This window comes from Tursiops truncatus, chromosome 10, assembly GCF_011762595.2.
Source record: "Tursiops truncatus isolate mTurTru1 chromosome 10, mTurTru1.mat.Y, whole genome shotgun sequence".
Classification (NCBI taxonomy): Eukaryota; Metazoa; Chordata; class Mammalia; order Artiodactyla; family Delphinidae; genus Tursiops; species Tursiops truncatus.
The window spans coordinates 29,360,845-29,378,193 of record NC_047043.1 but is presented as its reverse complement, the minus strand read 5'-3'; the positions used below and the strand labels follow the sequence as shown (position 1 = coordinate 29,378,193).

The 17,349-nt window shown below is 46.9% G+C and overlaps 1 protein-coding gene across 2 annotated transcripts in view; it reads right to left on the bottom strand.

The window, feature by feature from the left end:
- Positions 1-6,499: 6,499 nt before the first annotated feature.
- The window catches only part of CLIC5 (chloride intracellular channel 5), a 249,516-nt gene continuing 238,666 nt past the window's right edge, over positions 6,500-17,349 (bottom strand). Inside the window, exons 9-10 of one of the 2 annotated variants that reach the window (XM_073810656.1) lie at positions 9,814-9,928; positions 6,500-8,354 (exon numbers count right to left, since the gene is read on the bottom strand). In XM_073810656.1, coding sequence (XP_073666757.1) covers positions 9,848-9,928 — 81 coding nt within the window. In that variant the 3' untranslated portion in view covers positions 6,500-8,354; positions 9,814-9,847. The remainder of the gene's footprint in view (positions 8,355-9,813; positions 9,929-17,349) is intronic. The other variant, XM_073810657.1, reaches the window with a different exon arrangement.

Below are 17,349 nucleotides of genomic sequence, written 5' to 3'. Positions count from 1 at the left end.
AACTTCAGGGCGATTTCATGGGGCCAGTTGGAACACCCAGGGTTGAAAGTTCTTTCCGAGTGTCATAGGTACCACACCACCACTGTGGGCAATGACTTCATGGGGTATGTGGAAAGAGCAGTGAGGGTGACTTTTGGTCACAGTACAGATGGTGTGGTCGGCATATAGGCGTTGTCATTTTATCTTGAAGTAGTCCAGATCTCCTTGTGATGCAAACAGTGTCGTTTGGGGAATAAGCAAGGGACAAGGATTTATAGGAGAGAAAAATCACAGAAGCTTTCCACTGAGGTGGCTGTTCGTTCATTCATTCATTCTGGTACCAAACCCTCTGCTAAGTGATAAAATTTGAATTGGGAGCTCTTCTCATCCCTGCAAGGGGTTTTGGTTTGGGGGCCAAAAGAAAGGCTTGAGGGGCTTCCCTGGTGGCGCAGTGGTTGAGAGTCCGCGTCCTGATGCAGGGGACACGGGTTCATGCCCCGGTCCGGGAAGATCCCACATGCCATGGAGCGGCTGGGCCCGTGAGCCATGGCCGCTGAGCCTGCGCGTCCGGAGACTGTGCTCCGCAACGGGAGAGGCCACAACAGTGAGAGGCCCGCGTACCGCAAAAAAAAGAAAAAGAAAGAAAGGCCTTGAGCAAAAGGGGCCCAGGTTGACTTTAACAGTGTAAATTTTACTTTTTTCATAAGAAGAATGGAACATTAGTTGAATACCTTCTGTGTTCAAGTCATTGCGGTTGTAAGTTAGACATTGCGGTTGTAAGTTAGACTCAGCATCTGTGTCTTCAAGCAGATAAAACAACTGCACTTTACAGAGGCCCTTTCAGTTTATAGACATCTTTAAAAACATGTTTTAATTTAATGGAACTTCCATTTTTTAAAGGGGGACATCCACAAATTGAAACACATCAAGTAAAAAGTCTCCCTGATGGGCTTGGGAGCCTGAGCATGGGGCAGAAATGTTTGACCAGAAGACTTCCCAATCCACTCCAAATTTCTTAGCTTTTTGGCTGAAATCCTGGAGAAATTGTGTCTAATTTTCCACTGGAGGTGGAAGGCATACAACTCTTCCGCATAACTAGGGAATGTACTATTCCACAGGGCTTGATTTTAGCCTTGCTCCAGACTCTTAGAAGTGTCCTGTCCTATTTGCTTGAGGACTGTAATTGCATTCTCAGGGTTAGAGGGCCTTTCATCTTCCTGTTACGGGTCATCCTTCCTGAGAGCAGGAACTCTTTTTAGCTTCAAATGAATGCTACTGTATGCTTTACCAAAAGCAGAAGGAAAGTACAGCGGGCAGTAGGCCATAGCAAGTGGGCCAGGAGAGAAATGGAGTCAGGAAACAGATGGTAATGGGGGAAAGGAGGAAGGAAAGCATAAATATGCTAAAACAGGAAGTGGAAGGAAGGGAGGCAAGCCTTGCTCTCTTCTTTTTGTTGAGAATCGCCCATGGTCAGAAAGCCAGAGCTGCCATCTTGTTTTAAGGTGAGTCCCCTCTAGCATTTTGTCTTTAGTCTTTAGCAAAGAAGATCAAAGAGCTGGAAGAATCAGTGGGAGGAGCTTTTAAAAAATACCTGCTCCCAAGTCCCACCTCCAGAGATTCTGAGACCATTGGTCCCAATAGCATTCAAGCATAGGTATATCTTTGACGCTCCCCAGGTGAAAGCCATAGTTGAGAACCACTAGTGTAACCTCCCTAATTATTATGGATGGAGAAATCGAGTCCCAGAGATGTTAGGCAACTGATAGGGGTCCACACAGCTAGACCCAGAGGTGGATCTGCCACTCAGGTCTCCTGACCCCCGTGGAAAAAGTTTCTAATAATGCAAGTTGAATCCCTAACACATCAAGGACAAGGCCAGGCATGCTATAGATGTCAGAGGAGTACTTCTTTCCCTAATAGACTTCTTTTTTTAAAACACACCTGACATGGGGCCTGTCACATAGCAGCACTTAATAAATATTTGCTGAATGAATGGCACATGAGATTTTCCTCCCCACTTCCACCAGAAGCGTTACAGTAACATGTTCAAAGGTGCTAAAGCGAAATGGAAACGACTTTCACATTCAGTCCCTTTCTTGCTGACCACGGGTTACCTTTTTGTGACTCCACCTACAAGCCTGTGATTGAGCAGATGATGGAATTCAAGGGGATTTCCATTCAAGTAATGAAGGAGCTGTTGGGTTTTCAGCTTCAAATTCTTTCCCTTGTTAGAGAAAGTGAAACATTATCTTGAGTATTTAAATCCTGCTGAATGGTTTTTCAATAGAAGTGATTGAACAAAAAAACCATTTTTTAAAATAATTTTTGGAGGAATTTGTTCCATTCTGTCTTGTGTTTCACTCTAAACAATTTTTTTTTTAGCAAAAATTATTCTCCGTGCCATAAATGTGTGGTGAGTGCCTCCCAGCCGTATTTCCACACAGAACACAGGTCTTTGCCAATTTTTTTTGTATGTAGAGCCCCAACGGGTGATGGCCCAGAACTGAAACCCTATCTAATGCTACTAAAGTCTTGGATTGAGAAAGGTCTTAACATCACCTTTGGTGGTTTAGAGAGAAGTCTCTAAAATTAACCCAGGATCTCTAGTTTCTCTTCTTTACTAGGACTGTTGATGATGGGAGACAAAGCCTTCTTCGTATTGGACTGGAAGCTTTGGAAGGCAAGGATCAGGTCTGTTTTCTACTTTCATATCCTTCACACATGGTACGTCCTCTAAACCATGCATTCTCCACAGAGGTGATAATGCCCCCAAGGGGTGACAGTGATTCTTGGGGGAGGGCAATGAAAATGTCTTAGAAATGGCCACAGTACATAAAGAGGTATACAGTACATCGGTGGTATTAAAGTCTCATGAGGAGATTGGGCGAAATTTTTCTAAAAAGGCTCCTTAAGGGGAGTCATAATGAGAAAGAGGTTGGGAAACCCTGCTCTAAACATATTTACTGACTGAATGAATGAGTGTGATGTTGTGCTGGAGACAACGAATATTCCTGGAAAATTGCTAAGAGACAGTGTTTCGTGGCTCTGTTTTCTAGAGCTGAACAACTAACCTGGGCAAAGACTCCTGTGTGCAGAGATTTTGCCGAAGACCATGACATTTTGACTTCCACTGGACCTGTTCTCTACATTTCTCATTGCCATTTTGATTTGAGATTCGAAGTTAAACCACGGGCACCAGGGATGACTCCTTGGCCTTTTGCTTGTTTTAGTGTAAAAATAGGAGAGTTGGATCCGTGAGAATCACCTGAAGGTCATAAATCTGGGTAGCATGAGAGTAGCAGTGGCAAGGAACAAAGCAAAGCAATTTAATAGGGACGGATCCACCACCTTTCACTTACAGAGCATCTGTTCAGCTGTGTGTTACCTCCACTATGGCTCCACCACTTACCAGATTCTATTAACACATGAATCTCAGTTTACTCATCTCTAAAATGGGGACAAGATGGGTACCATAGTCACATCATAGGGTTCTTCTTGGTATCAAATGAGATAATAGGTATGGACAAACATTCTAAACTGCAAATTATTACTGTTAGGGTGCTATTATTATCCTGATGATTGAAGTATTATTAGGAATAGATTCTGTATGAAGAAGCAAGGGAATATTTGAAGGAATAAAATTTTCCCATGCCCAGGGCAGTTAGTGGGCCCTGGAAGACCCCACGTGGCCCTGCTTGAATGCAAGGGGGGCTGGGAAATGAGACCTCTGATAGAGCAGTGACCACCCAGAAATGATGGGGGCACAAGGAGGATGGATAACAGGCTCTGCCACAAGAGACAACAATGTCCCTAAATATTAATCTTCCCTAGTGCAAGGGCATCCAGGAAGTTAAAACATTATAGGATGGTCCCCTTGAAAGCATTCCCAGTTCCAAATCTTGCCACCCCCTGACCCTCCCCATCTCTGTCCTTGGGTCTCTCTTCCTCTTTGCAAGAGCACCTCCTTCTTTTCCACTTTCACCATGTAAACTCCTAGGTTTGAGGAAATGCCACTCAACCTGGTAGGAGTTTCTCTCACCAAAGGATCCAGCCCTTACCCTCCAGGAGATTTCCCCTAAATTGGAGTTCTTCAGTCTGGAATAATCTGCTATCTTTGGTGGTTCCTGAGGGGATACTAGGACAGTAAAACATTCCATGGTGATCTTTGACATCCCGAGACCTTCAGATGTATCTATGGGGGGGGGGGGGTATGGGCACAATCAATCTGGTCCCCACGGAGCTTTCCAGGTTCAAGATAAGGAGCAGTTACACTTTCTTATTTTTCCAGGTTTCTAAAGTACATATTATTGGAAGAGGCACACACACGCACATCTTCTGAGGATGAAGATGAATTTTCAGAGAAATTCTGATTTCAACCGATGAAGAAGGGTAGAAACACTTTCTTAATCACCCCACATTTGGTGGACTGCTTCTCTCATAGTAGAATTAGTGATTCAAGTATTAACACAAAGTGCTGGTTGGTTGGTTGATTTTTTCCATTCTTCTTTGACTTTTAAAAGTACTCTAAAACCTTCTGAGAAATGTGAAGCATTGGAATTACCATTTGCAATCGTCTAGTTCAATTCCTAGACATATGCCTTCCCCTTGCCCAATCCCTGTAGGGGGTGGGAATAGTTTCATTCTTCCACTTCAGACGTCCTTCCACTGTGCTTCGTCCTGTCATGCTTATTCGTGCCTCAGTACCTTTGCCTATCTCATTCCCCTGACTAGGAATGCCCTTGAATAATATTTCTTTTCACTTTTCAATACACAACCTAAGTCTTACTCTCTCTGTAAAACTCTCCCTGGGTTCTCTGGCCCATGCCGTCCTGTTTCTCTGACCTTCCATTATATTCCACAAAGTTGAAAAAAATAATCATTCTATGTATTTTTTTTCTCTGTTGCCAATGTTGTATTTGCAGATACACATAGTATGTGCTTTAGGCACATTTATTGGCCGAAGGAATGTTAGTGAACGGCTAGAAGTAAGAGAATCCTGGGTGATTTTTTAAAAAATTAATTAATTAATTTATTTTTGGCTGTGTTGGGTCTTCATTGTTGCCCACTGGCTTTCTCTAGTTGTGGCGAGCGGGGGCTACTCTTCGTTGTGGTGCGCAGGCTTCTCATTGTGGTGGCTTCTCTTGTTGTGGAGCACCGGCTCTAGGCGTGCGGGCTTCAGTAGTTGTGGTGCACGGGTTCAGTAGTTGTGGCTCGCAGGCTTAGTTGCTCCGCAGCATGTGGGATCTTCCCGGACGAGGGATCGAACCCATGTCCCCTGCATTGGCAGGCAGATTCTTAACCACTGCGCCACCAGGGAAGTCCCAATCCTGTGTGATTGATGAGAGATGGTTTTCTTAAAACTCCTTGGGAGCAAGAAATGTTCATATGATTTCATTATTCTCACTAGCTGGGCAACCTTAAGCAACTTACTTAACTTCTGAAAGTTTCAGTTTATCGGTGTATAAAACAGGTAATGACGACCACTTTATCCATTTTTCAGAAGAATCAGAAATAAGATACGAAAAGTGGCAAGCTCAGTGCCTGGCACGTAGTAGGTGCTCAGAAAATAGTAAGTGCCCTTGCTATTACTGTTGTTGCTGTTATTTTCCACAGTACCTGGTACCGTGGGGGGTATGTTGATTAGATCAGGGGCCAAGGAATCAACGGAGGGAAATAATTTGGAGGAGAAACAAGAAGACCCAGTAAGAGTGCCACATCTTAGCACCATAGCCCAAGCCAGGCAGAAGTGAAATCTTTCCCACTGCATTTCCTGGAATGGTGTGCACTGCTGCACCCATACCTTAGCTCAGACTACGTGAGGAGTGTGATAAACCAGTACTCTGAATAGTGCCTTTCATGAGGTGGTTCAGATAAAAATCTTACCATTCAATTTTTTATTTACAACTTCGAAATTCTAGATCGGTTGACATTGGCTCAAACCTTGAAACCAACTGATGGGAAGGAAAATCTGTTATTGATTTACTGACTTTCTCTCTCTCTCTCTCTCTCTCTCTCTCTGTCTCTTTTTTTCTTCTGAGCACAGACTAAAATTCTCTCCAAAACAAGTATGGGGGCCTCACAATCCTTGGGAACTGACGGGGGAGGCGTGGGATGGGAAGCATTTACATCTCATTGCTGGCTCCTAGGGGTATCCCCTCTTCAAACTTTCACTCTCTGGCAAACCAGGCTTCTTCCACATCCCTAGGGAAGCCCTTGCCCAGCAGAGAGTCCTACAAACAGGACGCAGCAAACTTGGATTCTGTGCTGGCCGGGCTCGCTCTATAACCCCTTCCACCATGTATACACACTTTAGCAGACGCCTTCCCTGGGCAGTCTCCTGCCTTTGCCATCACTTTCCAGAGGGGAGGGTCTAGAGGTGGAATATTCCAGTCAAGTAGGTAGAGTCACAAGGAGAAAGAAAGGTTTAAATCCAGCCCCGTAGGGAGCCTCACACTCCAGGTTAGGGTTAAGCCTGATACAGGGCACAACAAAAGAATGATGGTAATATTTTTTAAATTAATTTTTATTGGAGTATGGTTGACTTACAATGTTGTGTTATTTTCAGGTGTACAGCAAAGTGAATCAGTTATACATATCCACATATCCACTTTTTTTAGATTCTTTTCCCATGCAGGTCATTACAGAGTATTGAGTAGAGTTCCCTGTGCTATACAGTCGATCCTTATGAGTTATCTATTTTACATATAGTAGTGTACACATGTCAATCCCAATCTCCCAATTTACCCCTCCCCCTTCTTCCCTCTTCGTAACCGTAAGTTTTTTTCCTACATCTGTGAAGAACGATGGTAATTGAATGAGTGCCAGATACCGAGCTGGGTACTCATGTATTCTCTTATTGATTTTTCATAGTGATCTTGGATAGTGGAACTTATTACCCTGAATAAATTAGTCTCGGGCAGCCTAAGCGACTTGTGCAATATCATTAGGCTGGTAAGTAGTGGGACCAAACAAAGCATTTCCCCCGGGCTTCACCATCCCTTATAGGAAGGTGTTTCAGGGGCTCCCTGGACTCACTGGGGACTTACAGATCACAGTGGAGAATTGTTCCCAGAGAGACTGATGATGGAGCTCTGGCCCGAGTGGTGGAGCCCTGGGTCCTGCTCCTACGTTGCCAGTCCTTTAAAAAATACCCAGCATCCGTCCCACTGTATTTTATTTGGTAAGTCTTTGCAGGACCGACAAGATTGAAGGGGAGGGAAAATGAACTCCCCTTCTCAACAGGGAAAGTGACAATGATTGGGTGGTCATATCTAGTCCACACCAGGTCTCTGGAACTACTAATCCCTGAGGGGTCTGGAGAGCTGAAGTTTTCCCTGTACTTTATCTCTCTGTTGTGCTTTGTGCTTCTCAAAACCCCTCGGCAAATATTCTTTCACTGGATTCTCTTTTCTAAACGCAGCAGCTGGAGAGATTCTTTTCAAACTCAAGTCAGACTATGTCACTCCTCTGCTCCAAACCGTCCAGCGACTCCTGTCTTCATCAGAGTCCAAGTCAAAGGCCTTACCAGGCCCTACCCTGTCTGCTCCCGCTTCCCTAGGACCTCAGAGCGACCGCTCATCTCACGCCCTCTGCTCCAGCCACTCTGGCCTCATCATCTTTGAACTGCAGACTCACACTCGCTCCAGGGCCTTTGCCTCTGCCGTTACCACCACCTGGAATGCTCTTCTCCCAAATATTCCCTGGACCCACTCCCTTACCTCCTTTGGGTCCAAGTCCCCATTGCAGCCTCTTAGAGATGTCCTGCCCAATTACTGCACAGCACTTCCCACCTCCCTTTTCTGCTTTACTGTTCGCCGAAGCACTCAGCACCACTAGAAATTCTGTATGTTTGGCTTATTCCCTTATTTATCTGCTTCCCCCAATGGAGCTTCAGGGGCAGAGAGACTTTTGCCCACTTTGTTTATGACTGCATCCTCCCCTCCCCAGGGACTACAACGTGCCTGGCTCCCTGGCCCTTGGCGATGATCCATAAAGACTTAGAATGAACTATTGGATAAAAGCATGAATTCTCATAGCCATGATACTTCTTGGTCAGTGTAACTCTTGTGTTCTCAGCTTTGCAGGTGAAGAAACAGAAGCCCAGGAGTTTCCGTGCCTGGTCTGAAGTCCGCACCTAGTAGCACAGCCGGCTTTAGAACCCAGCTGCCATGCCTTGGGTCCTTTGGGCAACAACTTGTTCAAGTTCCCATGTGGCTGTTTTCATGCAGAGATGTGAATGGTTCAGGACGGGCGCGATCCACAGTCATACAGGCTTTTGCCACAGTGAGAAGAGGGTGCCACACTGCTGTCATTTCCTGGACAGAGAATTATGCACCTCTGCCAGCTGGGTTCAGAGCAGTAGTAATTACAAAAGTCTGGAGGGAAGTGAGAAAACGCGTCAGGGACGTTAACAGCCCTCACTGACCTGCAAATTATTATTTACAGTAACACAGAGCATTTCCTCTGCGGAGGCAAAGACATAGACCCTATTATACATGTGCTTTTTTTTTTTTTTTTTAATAAGCTGAATCCCCATAGGGCTCTCCGGAAGCAGATAGAGAACAGAAAGGGTGACTGGGCAGGTCAGAATGGACTTACCCTTAGGAGACGAAAAGAATGAATGCTTGCTGTTCTTATTAAATTCCTCCCAGGAAGTCTATGAAGATGATATTAAATATTCATCAGACATCTCCTGCTGGGTGAGCACACTGCTTGGAGATGGCAGATCTGGAGAAGTGTGTTGGGATTGACTGCCAGGGATTGGGGGTGAGGAGTGGGGGGCTTTGATTCTGGTCTCTTCCAACCTTGTCCCTGGGGTATAGACCTTCCCTGGCCTGTGACTGCCCGAGCTGTAACAGTTCCACTGACGGGGAGCTCGTTACCTACCACAGCCCTTTTGTCTTATGACACAGCCTCTGTTGAGCCACTGTCTGCCTCCTGTACATCCCCCCTTTCAGTTTTAGTTCTGTGCTCTGAAGTGACAGAGAATAAATCTACTATGTTAGTATCAAATAAGTGCTCTTAACGCACGACCAGCAAGTTCTTATTGTCTCATTGGCTCTAAAAGGCAGAACGTGGCAACTAGCAGCTCTTGAAAGCAGGAGTTCGCTGACAGTCCTCCAAGGGCGTGTGTGTGTGTGTGTGTGTGTGTGTGTGTGTGTGTGTGTGTATTATGGGGTAAGGACCATACTTCTGGTGTGATGGCACAGAGCATGGCATTGGAGGCAAGCTGTCTGTGCTCCTGACTCTGTCACACAGCTGTGTAACCTGGGTGTAACACTTAGCCTTTCTGTGCCTCAGTTTCTCCATCTGTAAAATGGAAATAATAATAGTGACACTCTCATGGGTTTGCTGTGAGGATTAAATTAGCTAGTGCCTGTGAAGTATCAGCACAGTGCTTACGTAGTGCATAGTGCGCTTACCTGTGCACTTACCTGTGCGTTCTTATATGCTGTCCATCCAGCATCCTTCGGGAGGATGCTGTTTCTACCTGGTCATAAGGAAGAAGAAACCTGGGGGGCTGGTGGAATAGTCCTTGGTGCCTCCCCTTCAATGCTTCCCTGTTTCTCTCTCTCTTTTTTCTACATTCATTCCTCAGTCCCTCCCCAGTGGTCTAGTCCCCAGAGACTGTACTCTCAGCTGGATACCTGCCCCTTCCAGTCGTAGCCAGAGACCCTTGCACTGTCACAGGGGATTGGAGAAATCCAAAATTCTTCAAGGTCCAAAGGAGTGAATCCGAGGGTGACATCTCAGTATCATGAGTGAGAAAGGGATATCTGGGGATAACTAAACGTCTTCCCAGTACCCCTTCACATCACACGCCCATAAACTCACCTACTTGGAGTGTTGGTTGGATGTGTCAGTGGAATCACAGCTTCCTGCCAAATGTGTTCAACTTGACACCCTCCACCTCCCTAAGGGCATGACAAGCCCTTCGATACAGCCAGGCCTGCACATTAGAATGAATTGATACATCACATAACATGATAAGAAGAAAACATGATTGATAGGTGGTATTAATGTTCCAAATGTTGGAAGGGTTAAAGAGAAATATAATGAAGGAGTTATATTCAATATCTTGTAATAACGTATAATGGAAAAGAATCTGAAAATATATATATATTCTTTTTTAGTTCTTTATATGTATATAACTGAACTATTTTTCTGTACACCTGAAACTAACAAAATATTGTAAATCAACTATATTTCAATTAAAAATAAGCTACAAGGATATATGGTACAACACAGGAAATAAAGCCAATATTTTGTAATAACTACAAATGGCAGAGGGTGATTGTTAAAGCGCTTTGTTTTTTCTACAACACCATCTTCAGACACATTTAGTCAAATTGTTCTTCAAGGTCTTGAGGCCAGTGACAGTTCACAGGTCCACATGACCCCCAGGAAAACTGGCACGTCCCTAGGCCTCCAAAGTCCTAGGGTAGCCCTGTCTTGTGCCCACCAGCTTCTTGTCTCCAGATATGTTTTCCAGGGGTGAGACACATGTCACCATGAGCTCCGCAAATTCCCTGAGGTCAAGCCCTCTCCCCCACTGAGGGATTGGAAGCTCCACCCTCCCTGGCTGTGTGACTTTGAGCAAGTTACCTACCCTCTCTGTACCTTAGTTCCCCCAGCTCCAAAACGGAGTTAACAATAGAACCTGCCTCAGAGGGTTGGAATGGGAATTCAGGGAGTTAGTTTATACACGAAAAGCCCTTAGGACAGTACTTCTCAGCTTCAGTACACTTGGAATCTTGTTAAAACACAGATTGCTGGATCCCTACCCTCACCCCAGAGTGTCCCTTTAGTTTGCATTTCTAACAGGTTCCCAGGTGATGCTGATTCTGTCCAACAAAGCATGCTGTTTTATTTTACTTTATTTATTTTTGAAAGGTAAGAAGTGGATTTATTTAGAGAGAAACACACTCCATAGACAGAGTGTGGGCCATCTCAGAAGGTGAGATCCCCCGAAACGTCAAGCACCGTGTTTTAGAACAGTGCCTGGCACGGGACCAGTGCTGCGTGATTTATTTGTTCTTCGTTATTTACATGAGAAACGAAAGAAAGAACACACAGTATCTTTGGAATACATGACATGATTAAATGTCACATTTAGAAGATTTTGGATATCAAGCGGATTAGCAAGTCCTCCTACTGCAAGAGAAGGTCCGTAGGAGGATTTGAAGATGATGGGACATGGAGAGCAGCCTGATACGTCTCAGTGTCCAGGAGTCCCACTGGCACTCCCTCTGCTGCTGAATTTATGGGTAAAACCTGAGACGGGAGCTGGAGAGCCAGATAAGGCCTGCCTGGCCTCACTCCCCAAGTATTTAGGGCTCAGCCTGGCACCAGGTGCTATAGGAGAAAATGACACAAATGATCGGGCCTCTACCTTAAATGATCTCAGTTAAGGAGCTGCATCCGACACACACCAAACAATGAGAAAACATTGTAGGCACTGGAGGGCAGACACGTGCCACTACAGACGCTGTAGGAGGTGACCCGTGTGTCCAAAGCTGGAGAGCCATGCGTCACACTGACCAGTGTCTAAAGCTTTATCCCCCGATTACCAGTTGTACAGCCTTAGAGAACACGCTCTGGCTGGCTGAGCTTCCGTTATCCCATCTGTAAAGAACAGGACAGCCTATTGATTCCCAGGGTCCCCGGGATGCTGTGAAGCACTGCAGAGCCCAGCGAGGACAGGGCCCCAGCCTGTCCCGTGCATTGCCGAATCCCTGCTCCTGGCTGGTCCCCTGGCCTGTCATAGGCGCTCCTTACTTTCTTTTTTTTTTTGCGGTACGCGGGCCTCTCACTGCCGTGGCCTCTCCCGTTGCGGAGCACAGGCTCCGGATGCACAGGCTCAGCGGCCATGGCTCACGGGCCCAGCCGCTCTGCGGCATGTGGGATCTTCCCGGACCGGGGCACGAACCCGCGTCCCCTGCATCGGCAGGTGGACTCTCAACCACTGCGCCACCAGGGAAGCCCCTTACTTTTTATAGAATGAGCGAGTGCATGACTGAGTTCAGTGCTCACAGTGTCTGGCTGGTGGGGCTCCACATGGGTGACTGTCCTTACTGATGTTTTCATTTTGGGTGATGACTGGCTTGATTCGGGGAGGCCAGTGGAAGATGAAGAGAGTGCTCTGGACCCGGAGGGCTGGAAGGCATGAGGAGGATGAAGGCATTTCCCACGTCGCCGAGGGTGGAAGCCATGATGGGGAAGCAAGGAGGAAGGTGTGTCTGGGGAAGCGAGAGGACAGGAGGGCTGAGGACAAAAACGGCCGGGGAGGGGTTGGGGGAGGGGAGCTCCAGGGACTATGCTTCCAACAAAAGGCATTTCTTGTCCCCCACCCCCTTCTCAGGTCCATGTGGTTACGCACCACAGAAGGAGGCAAAGAGCCGAGGTCAACGTTTCTTCTTGTTTCCATTCTAGTAAATCATTTCGGTAAAGGGGATCAACCTGGCATGGAGGGGCACTTCTTAACGTTTTCAAATCAGCTCTTAGTGTCTTAGGTCAGCCCATAAACACAACTTGAGCCCCAGGGACCCCCATCTAGCTCACCCTGATATTTAAGATATTAGAAAGATAGCCTCAAAATAAGTTATTTCATCTTATTTCATTTGAATACTCCTTTATTCTTCTAGACTTCTGCAAAGTCTAGACACCGATCTGGTCTCTCACGTACCCCCAAGATGAAGAATCAGAGGGGCAAGATGCTCCCTGCAGGAGGATACCAGCAGGAGCTATTAGCACGTGGAGAAAGAAAGGAGAATAGAAAAGCTGCAGAGAGAGGAAAAGTGCATCTTCACGGGCCAACGGGGTAGCCCTCCGGACATGGATACTGTTCACTTTGATCTTGTCGGATAACTGCCCACACCCAGTCCTCCCCCGCTGGCACCTCCATCATCTACCCTCCACACTGCCACAGGGAACCTTTAGTAAACGCGTGCCTGACTGTCCTATCTGCTTTTTACTCCTGGCTTATAAACCTCCCTTGGGCCTCCCAAACTGCGAGATTGGGTAGGTTTGGCACAGAAGGCTTTTCACAATTTACCTCCGATTTAACCTTCCAACTTCATTCTCACTTGCTTCTATCCTCTTCCTAGACTTTGATGTCTCCTTTCACTGGTGTCTTACCTAGAAAACTCCTATTCACCCTTCAGGTGAATTCATCCCCAGCCAATGCCTCCTCCCTTCCCAGGCCTACTAAGAGGAGGATACTTCTTCTGTCACCCGCAGTTCCTCAGCCTCCAGCCTGGAGGGAGAAATGCAATCAGCAGAGTTCACTTCTCCCTCTGTCACTATGGGAACCTCAGCCGTCCTTCAGTCTTTCAAAAGCTCCCTCCTCTAGTTTTCCTTCTAGTCTCCAGAAGATGTCGTCTGAGTGCTCGTGTGTGCGGCTGTCATCTCCCTCGTGGCAGTTGCCAGTTTCCTTCTCTGATGAGGCGAAGCGAGTTCCCAGGCCCCCACAGCTGCTGTCAGCATGCTCTGGGGTAACTGTGGCCCCAGTGCTGTCTTCTGCTGCCTGTGGAAGCCTGTGCTTTCTTTCCTGTATCCTATGTGTGCCGGTCTGGCTCACAGCTCTGTGCTGCTGAACCACTCCCAAACGGGGACAAGGAGAGAATAATCCTCATACAAATATACTGTGAAGAGCTCGCACACCCCTCACCTTTCCTGTGCACCAGACACGATGCTAAACACTTCTGTGGATTCTACATTTTAATCCTCAGAATTACCCTGGAAGCAAATATTATTATTCCCATTTTACAGGTAAGGAACACAACAGTGGAGGCTGGGAGAGACGAGGTACCTTGCTTGAGTTCTCACAGCTGATAAAGGTTGGCTATGAGTTTAAACCCAGGTCATTTGGCTCCAGAGTCCACAACCTTGACCTTTGGGTGGCGTGCCCTTCCACCTGGTTTGTACACCAGCTTCCATGAGATGGAGAGATGCCTTAGCTCAGAGGCGGCCAGTTCCCTCGGCAGCCTATCACCTGGAACTTTCTATTTTACCCCCAAACAGTGCCTGCATATAGTAGAAGCTCAACAAGTATTAAATGGATCAACGAATAAATACATAAGTAGAATCTCATTCTCATCTGACCCCTCGCCCCTAACTGATGGGCCTGAGGTTGCCCTATCCTGCCTCAACCTTCAGAATCAGAGCAATAATATTGCCTGGATGGGTTCCTTCTAAAAAGCAGGCTAAGATGCTAATGTCCGTGAAGTGGAACTCCCATCTCCCCAGGTCTCAATGACAACAACGCGATCTGAGCTGGGTTTTGCCCTCACCTGCTCACAAGGGTCTCCGCGCTCTGCACAGCCCCACCCAGTCACTTTGGGGATCCTGGGGGGATGTGTCACAGGTGCCAGCCGTGGCCAGCACATGGTGTCTGTCCTCCACCTCCCTCCTCTCCCCATCAAGGCCCTCCCAATGGTGTGCCCTCTGTGCCCGGCCTCCTGAGCTGCCTCTCCACCTCCGGAGCACCCCCGTCCACGTTCAGGGCCATCTCCTTGGAGAGTGGCGGCTCCTAAAGGTGCCAGAGCCGTGAGTGTTCTGTTTAGATGGGAAAGGGCTGCTACCCTACTCTTCGTCACACACCCAGTCACCTGGGTGATGATCGGAGGGCCCATGGCTTACCGAGCCCTCCGGCAACCCTCCCCTCCAGCTTCACGCGGCAGCCGCTGGCTCCGCACGTTTGGGCCTGGTGGGTGTGTGCGTATGTGTGTGTCTCTGTGCCGTCCTCCTCCCCCTCCCCCATCCCCTGCTTCCCACACTCCACGCCAGGCTGCTCGCTGGTCTCCTTCCCCCACAACGCTAATCAACCCCTGAATATAGATGTTTGCTGGTCTTGGTTCCTCACCCTCCTCCCCACTCATCTGACAAATCCAGCAACATATGGATTCATTTTAAGGATTATCCAGGACGCCCCCCGCCTCCATCCGCGAGCTACAGACCTAGAAGATCAGTTCCTCAGCCCAGACATCAGATGAGCCAGCCTGCTGGGAGGAGGGGATCGCACTGAGCTTTATCAACAGGTCTGGCATGTCCAGATTTAAGGGCTGGATTTACTATGAAGCTGATGAGGCTTAAGTTTTAGGACTTCCCTCCCCCGCTTGCATGCGAGAGGCCCTGGTGCTCATACGTCTTTGTAAAATTGGCAGAAGTAAGCTATTTTAAGGTAGTCAAGTTTTCTGTCTTTTCTCCCCAAACTTCCCTCCAATACCTCCCTTCCTGTCAGGTAACACTGGAGTGGCCGTGGGCACTTGGGGGATCTGGATAAAGGGCAATTGCATTGGGGATACATAAGTTCAGGTTTCTTGGGTATATATTAGGGTCGTTTGTCATCATACCCATGTACGATTATGTTATTGCAAACCCTCCTCGTGTAGGAATGTCATGGAAAATCCTACTACCCGCTGGGTGGACTTGCCCCCCATCATGGCCTGCAGGTGCAGAGTCAAAATCATCTCATTTTGACTGTGTCCTAAGGTGCCTGGCACTGGTAGGATGAGACTGAAGGAGAAGCCAGGTATAATGGTGTGGAGCCAGAAGCCAATCTGTGGGAAAGTCTTCCCAACATCACATATCTAAAATTGTAAGTAGAAGACTTTGGCATCTCATCACCAGAGGACCATTCCAGACAGGGACGGGAAGGGAGAGAGCATGTCAGATCCAGACTAGCTTCTGGTTTATACATCAGCCTCCTATGTGTTTGATTATCAAACACCTGCCTGTAAGAAACTCATCTTTCATATCTGGGTACGTGTGGGCTAAATCTAACTGCTGCACCCACCGGGCTGAGGACCAGTGTGTGGACGACTGGAGTTTCATCAGGCTACTGCTTCTCTGGGAGCCGGCCAGTCTGCCCCTGACGACACCGTCCCTCTCACCAAGCTCCCTCTTAAGTGTAATAGACCTCAGAACATTTTGCAAAGAAGTAAGTGTCACCACTGTGCTTTGGAATATACTACTCAGCCAATACAAACAGGTTTTTGGGGTTTTTTTAACCAAATTTGGTAGCCTGGCTTATCGCTCCCTCCTGCCCTCTGGCAAGTCGCAGCGTGTGCTGCTGGTTTGCTGCAGGGCACTGGCTCTTGGGGGTTGATGATTTGTCGCTTGGGTCTATGTGGCAATAGAGGTGGATTCCAAGAAACACATGTTTAAGAAATTCAGGAAGGAGCAAGGAAGTGGATATGATCATTGGCTAATTGGTCTGTTCGGCCAAAAATGCCCTTTTCAGTGCTCATCACAGCACCATCGCCAACTCCTAAGTAGTGGTGACCTCCCTTGAGGTCGTTCTGTGAATGACTGTGATAAATGGCTGGTTTGGGAAGGTTAGGGATTTTTCTCCCTTTGCTTGTTCTTTTCTCTTTCTCCTCCCCTCTTTGGTTGTTTGGGATCTTATTGAAAATCACAAACCAGAAAGAAAACGCCTGCCAAGATCAGTGGTGAACATTCCAAGAATCAGGTTACTGTGGCCTGTGGTTCTCAGCTCAACTTAAGTTCAGGTTGCTTTGGTGATCACTCAGTACATTCTCCTTAAAATACACACTTACCCTTGGTTTACCAGTAAGCAGGGGGTGGAAATGGGCGGAAGGGTCAGGCTCAATAATGTGGCAGGATATATTTTTATATATCTATCTATATATAAATATAGATAGATAGATAGATAGATAGATCGATCGATCGATCTCCTCTACCCTCCCCACCCCTACCTAAGCATTGTGTCTCTATGGGGCTGCCACTGAGTCAGATGCCTTGGAACAAAAACAAACCTAGAGGCTAAGTACATGGTTTTCGGAGGAAATTGAACAACTCTGTAGGCAGGCTCTCAGTGTAACTTCAACAAGGGATTCTGTGGCTGCTTGGTGTGAAGGCACCAGGTCAGCATAAGAGCATTTATGACAGAGCAAGATGGTGCTAGTGAGGTTTCCCCCTTTCATCACATAAAGACTGGGTACTGAAAAAGCCCGAACCCATAGTCAAGAGCCGTACTTTCTACATATTGCTCCACTTCCTGCTAACCTGAGGAGGGAGCCGCATCGGTTTGCTTCTCTGGGCCTTACTTTGTTCATAATGAGATGATTGGATCAATTCTTTGACAACATGCATTCCTTCTGCGTTTACCCAAACTCAACTCAAATATTCTTCCCACCACAAACGCTTTCATCATTACCCTGGGGTGAGTCATAGAAAGCAAATTTCACACTGTGATCAAACATGTCACATTTTCCAACATGGTATATTCTGTAGCAGTGATATTATTAATTTTTACTAAGTTGCGGCACCAGTACACCCAGAAAGGGAAAAGCTAGAATTGCAGAGTGTATAAAAAAATGATTTCTGCTATAAACTGTGTCACAAATA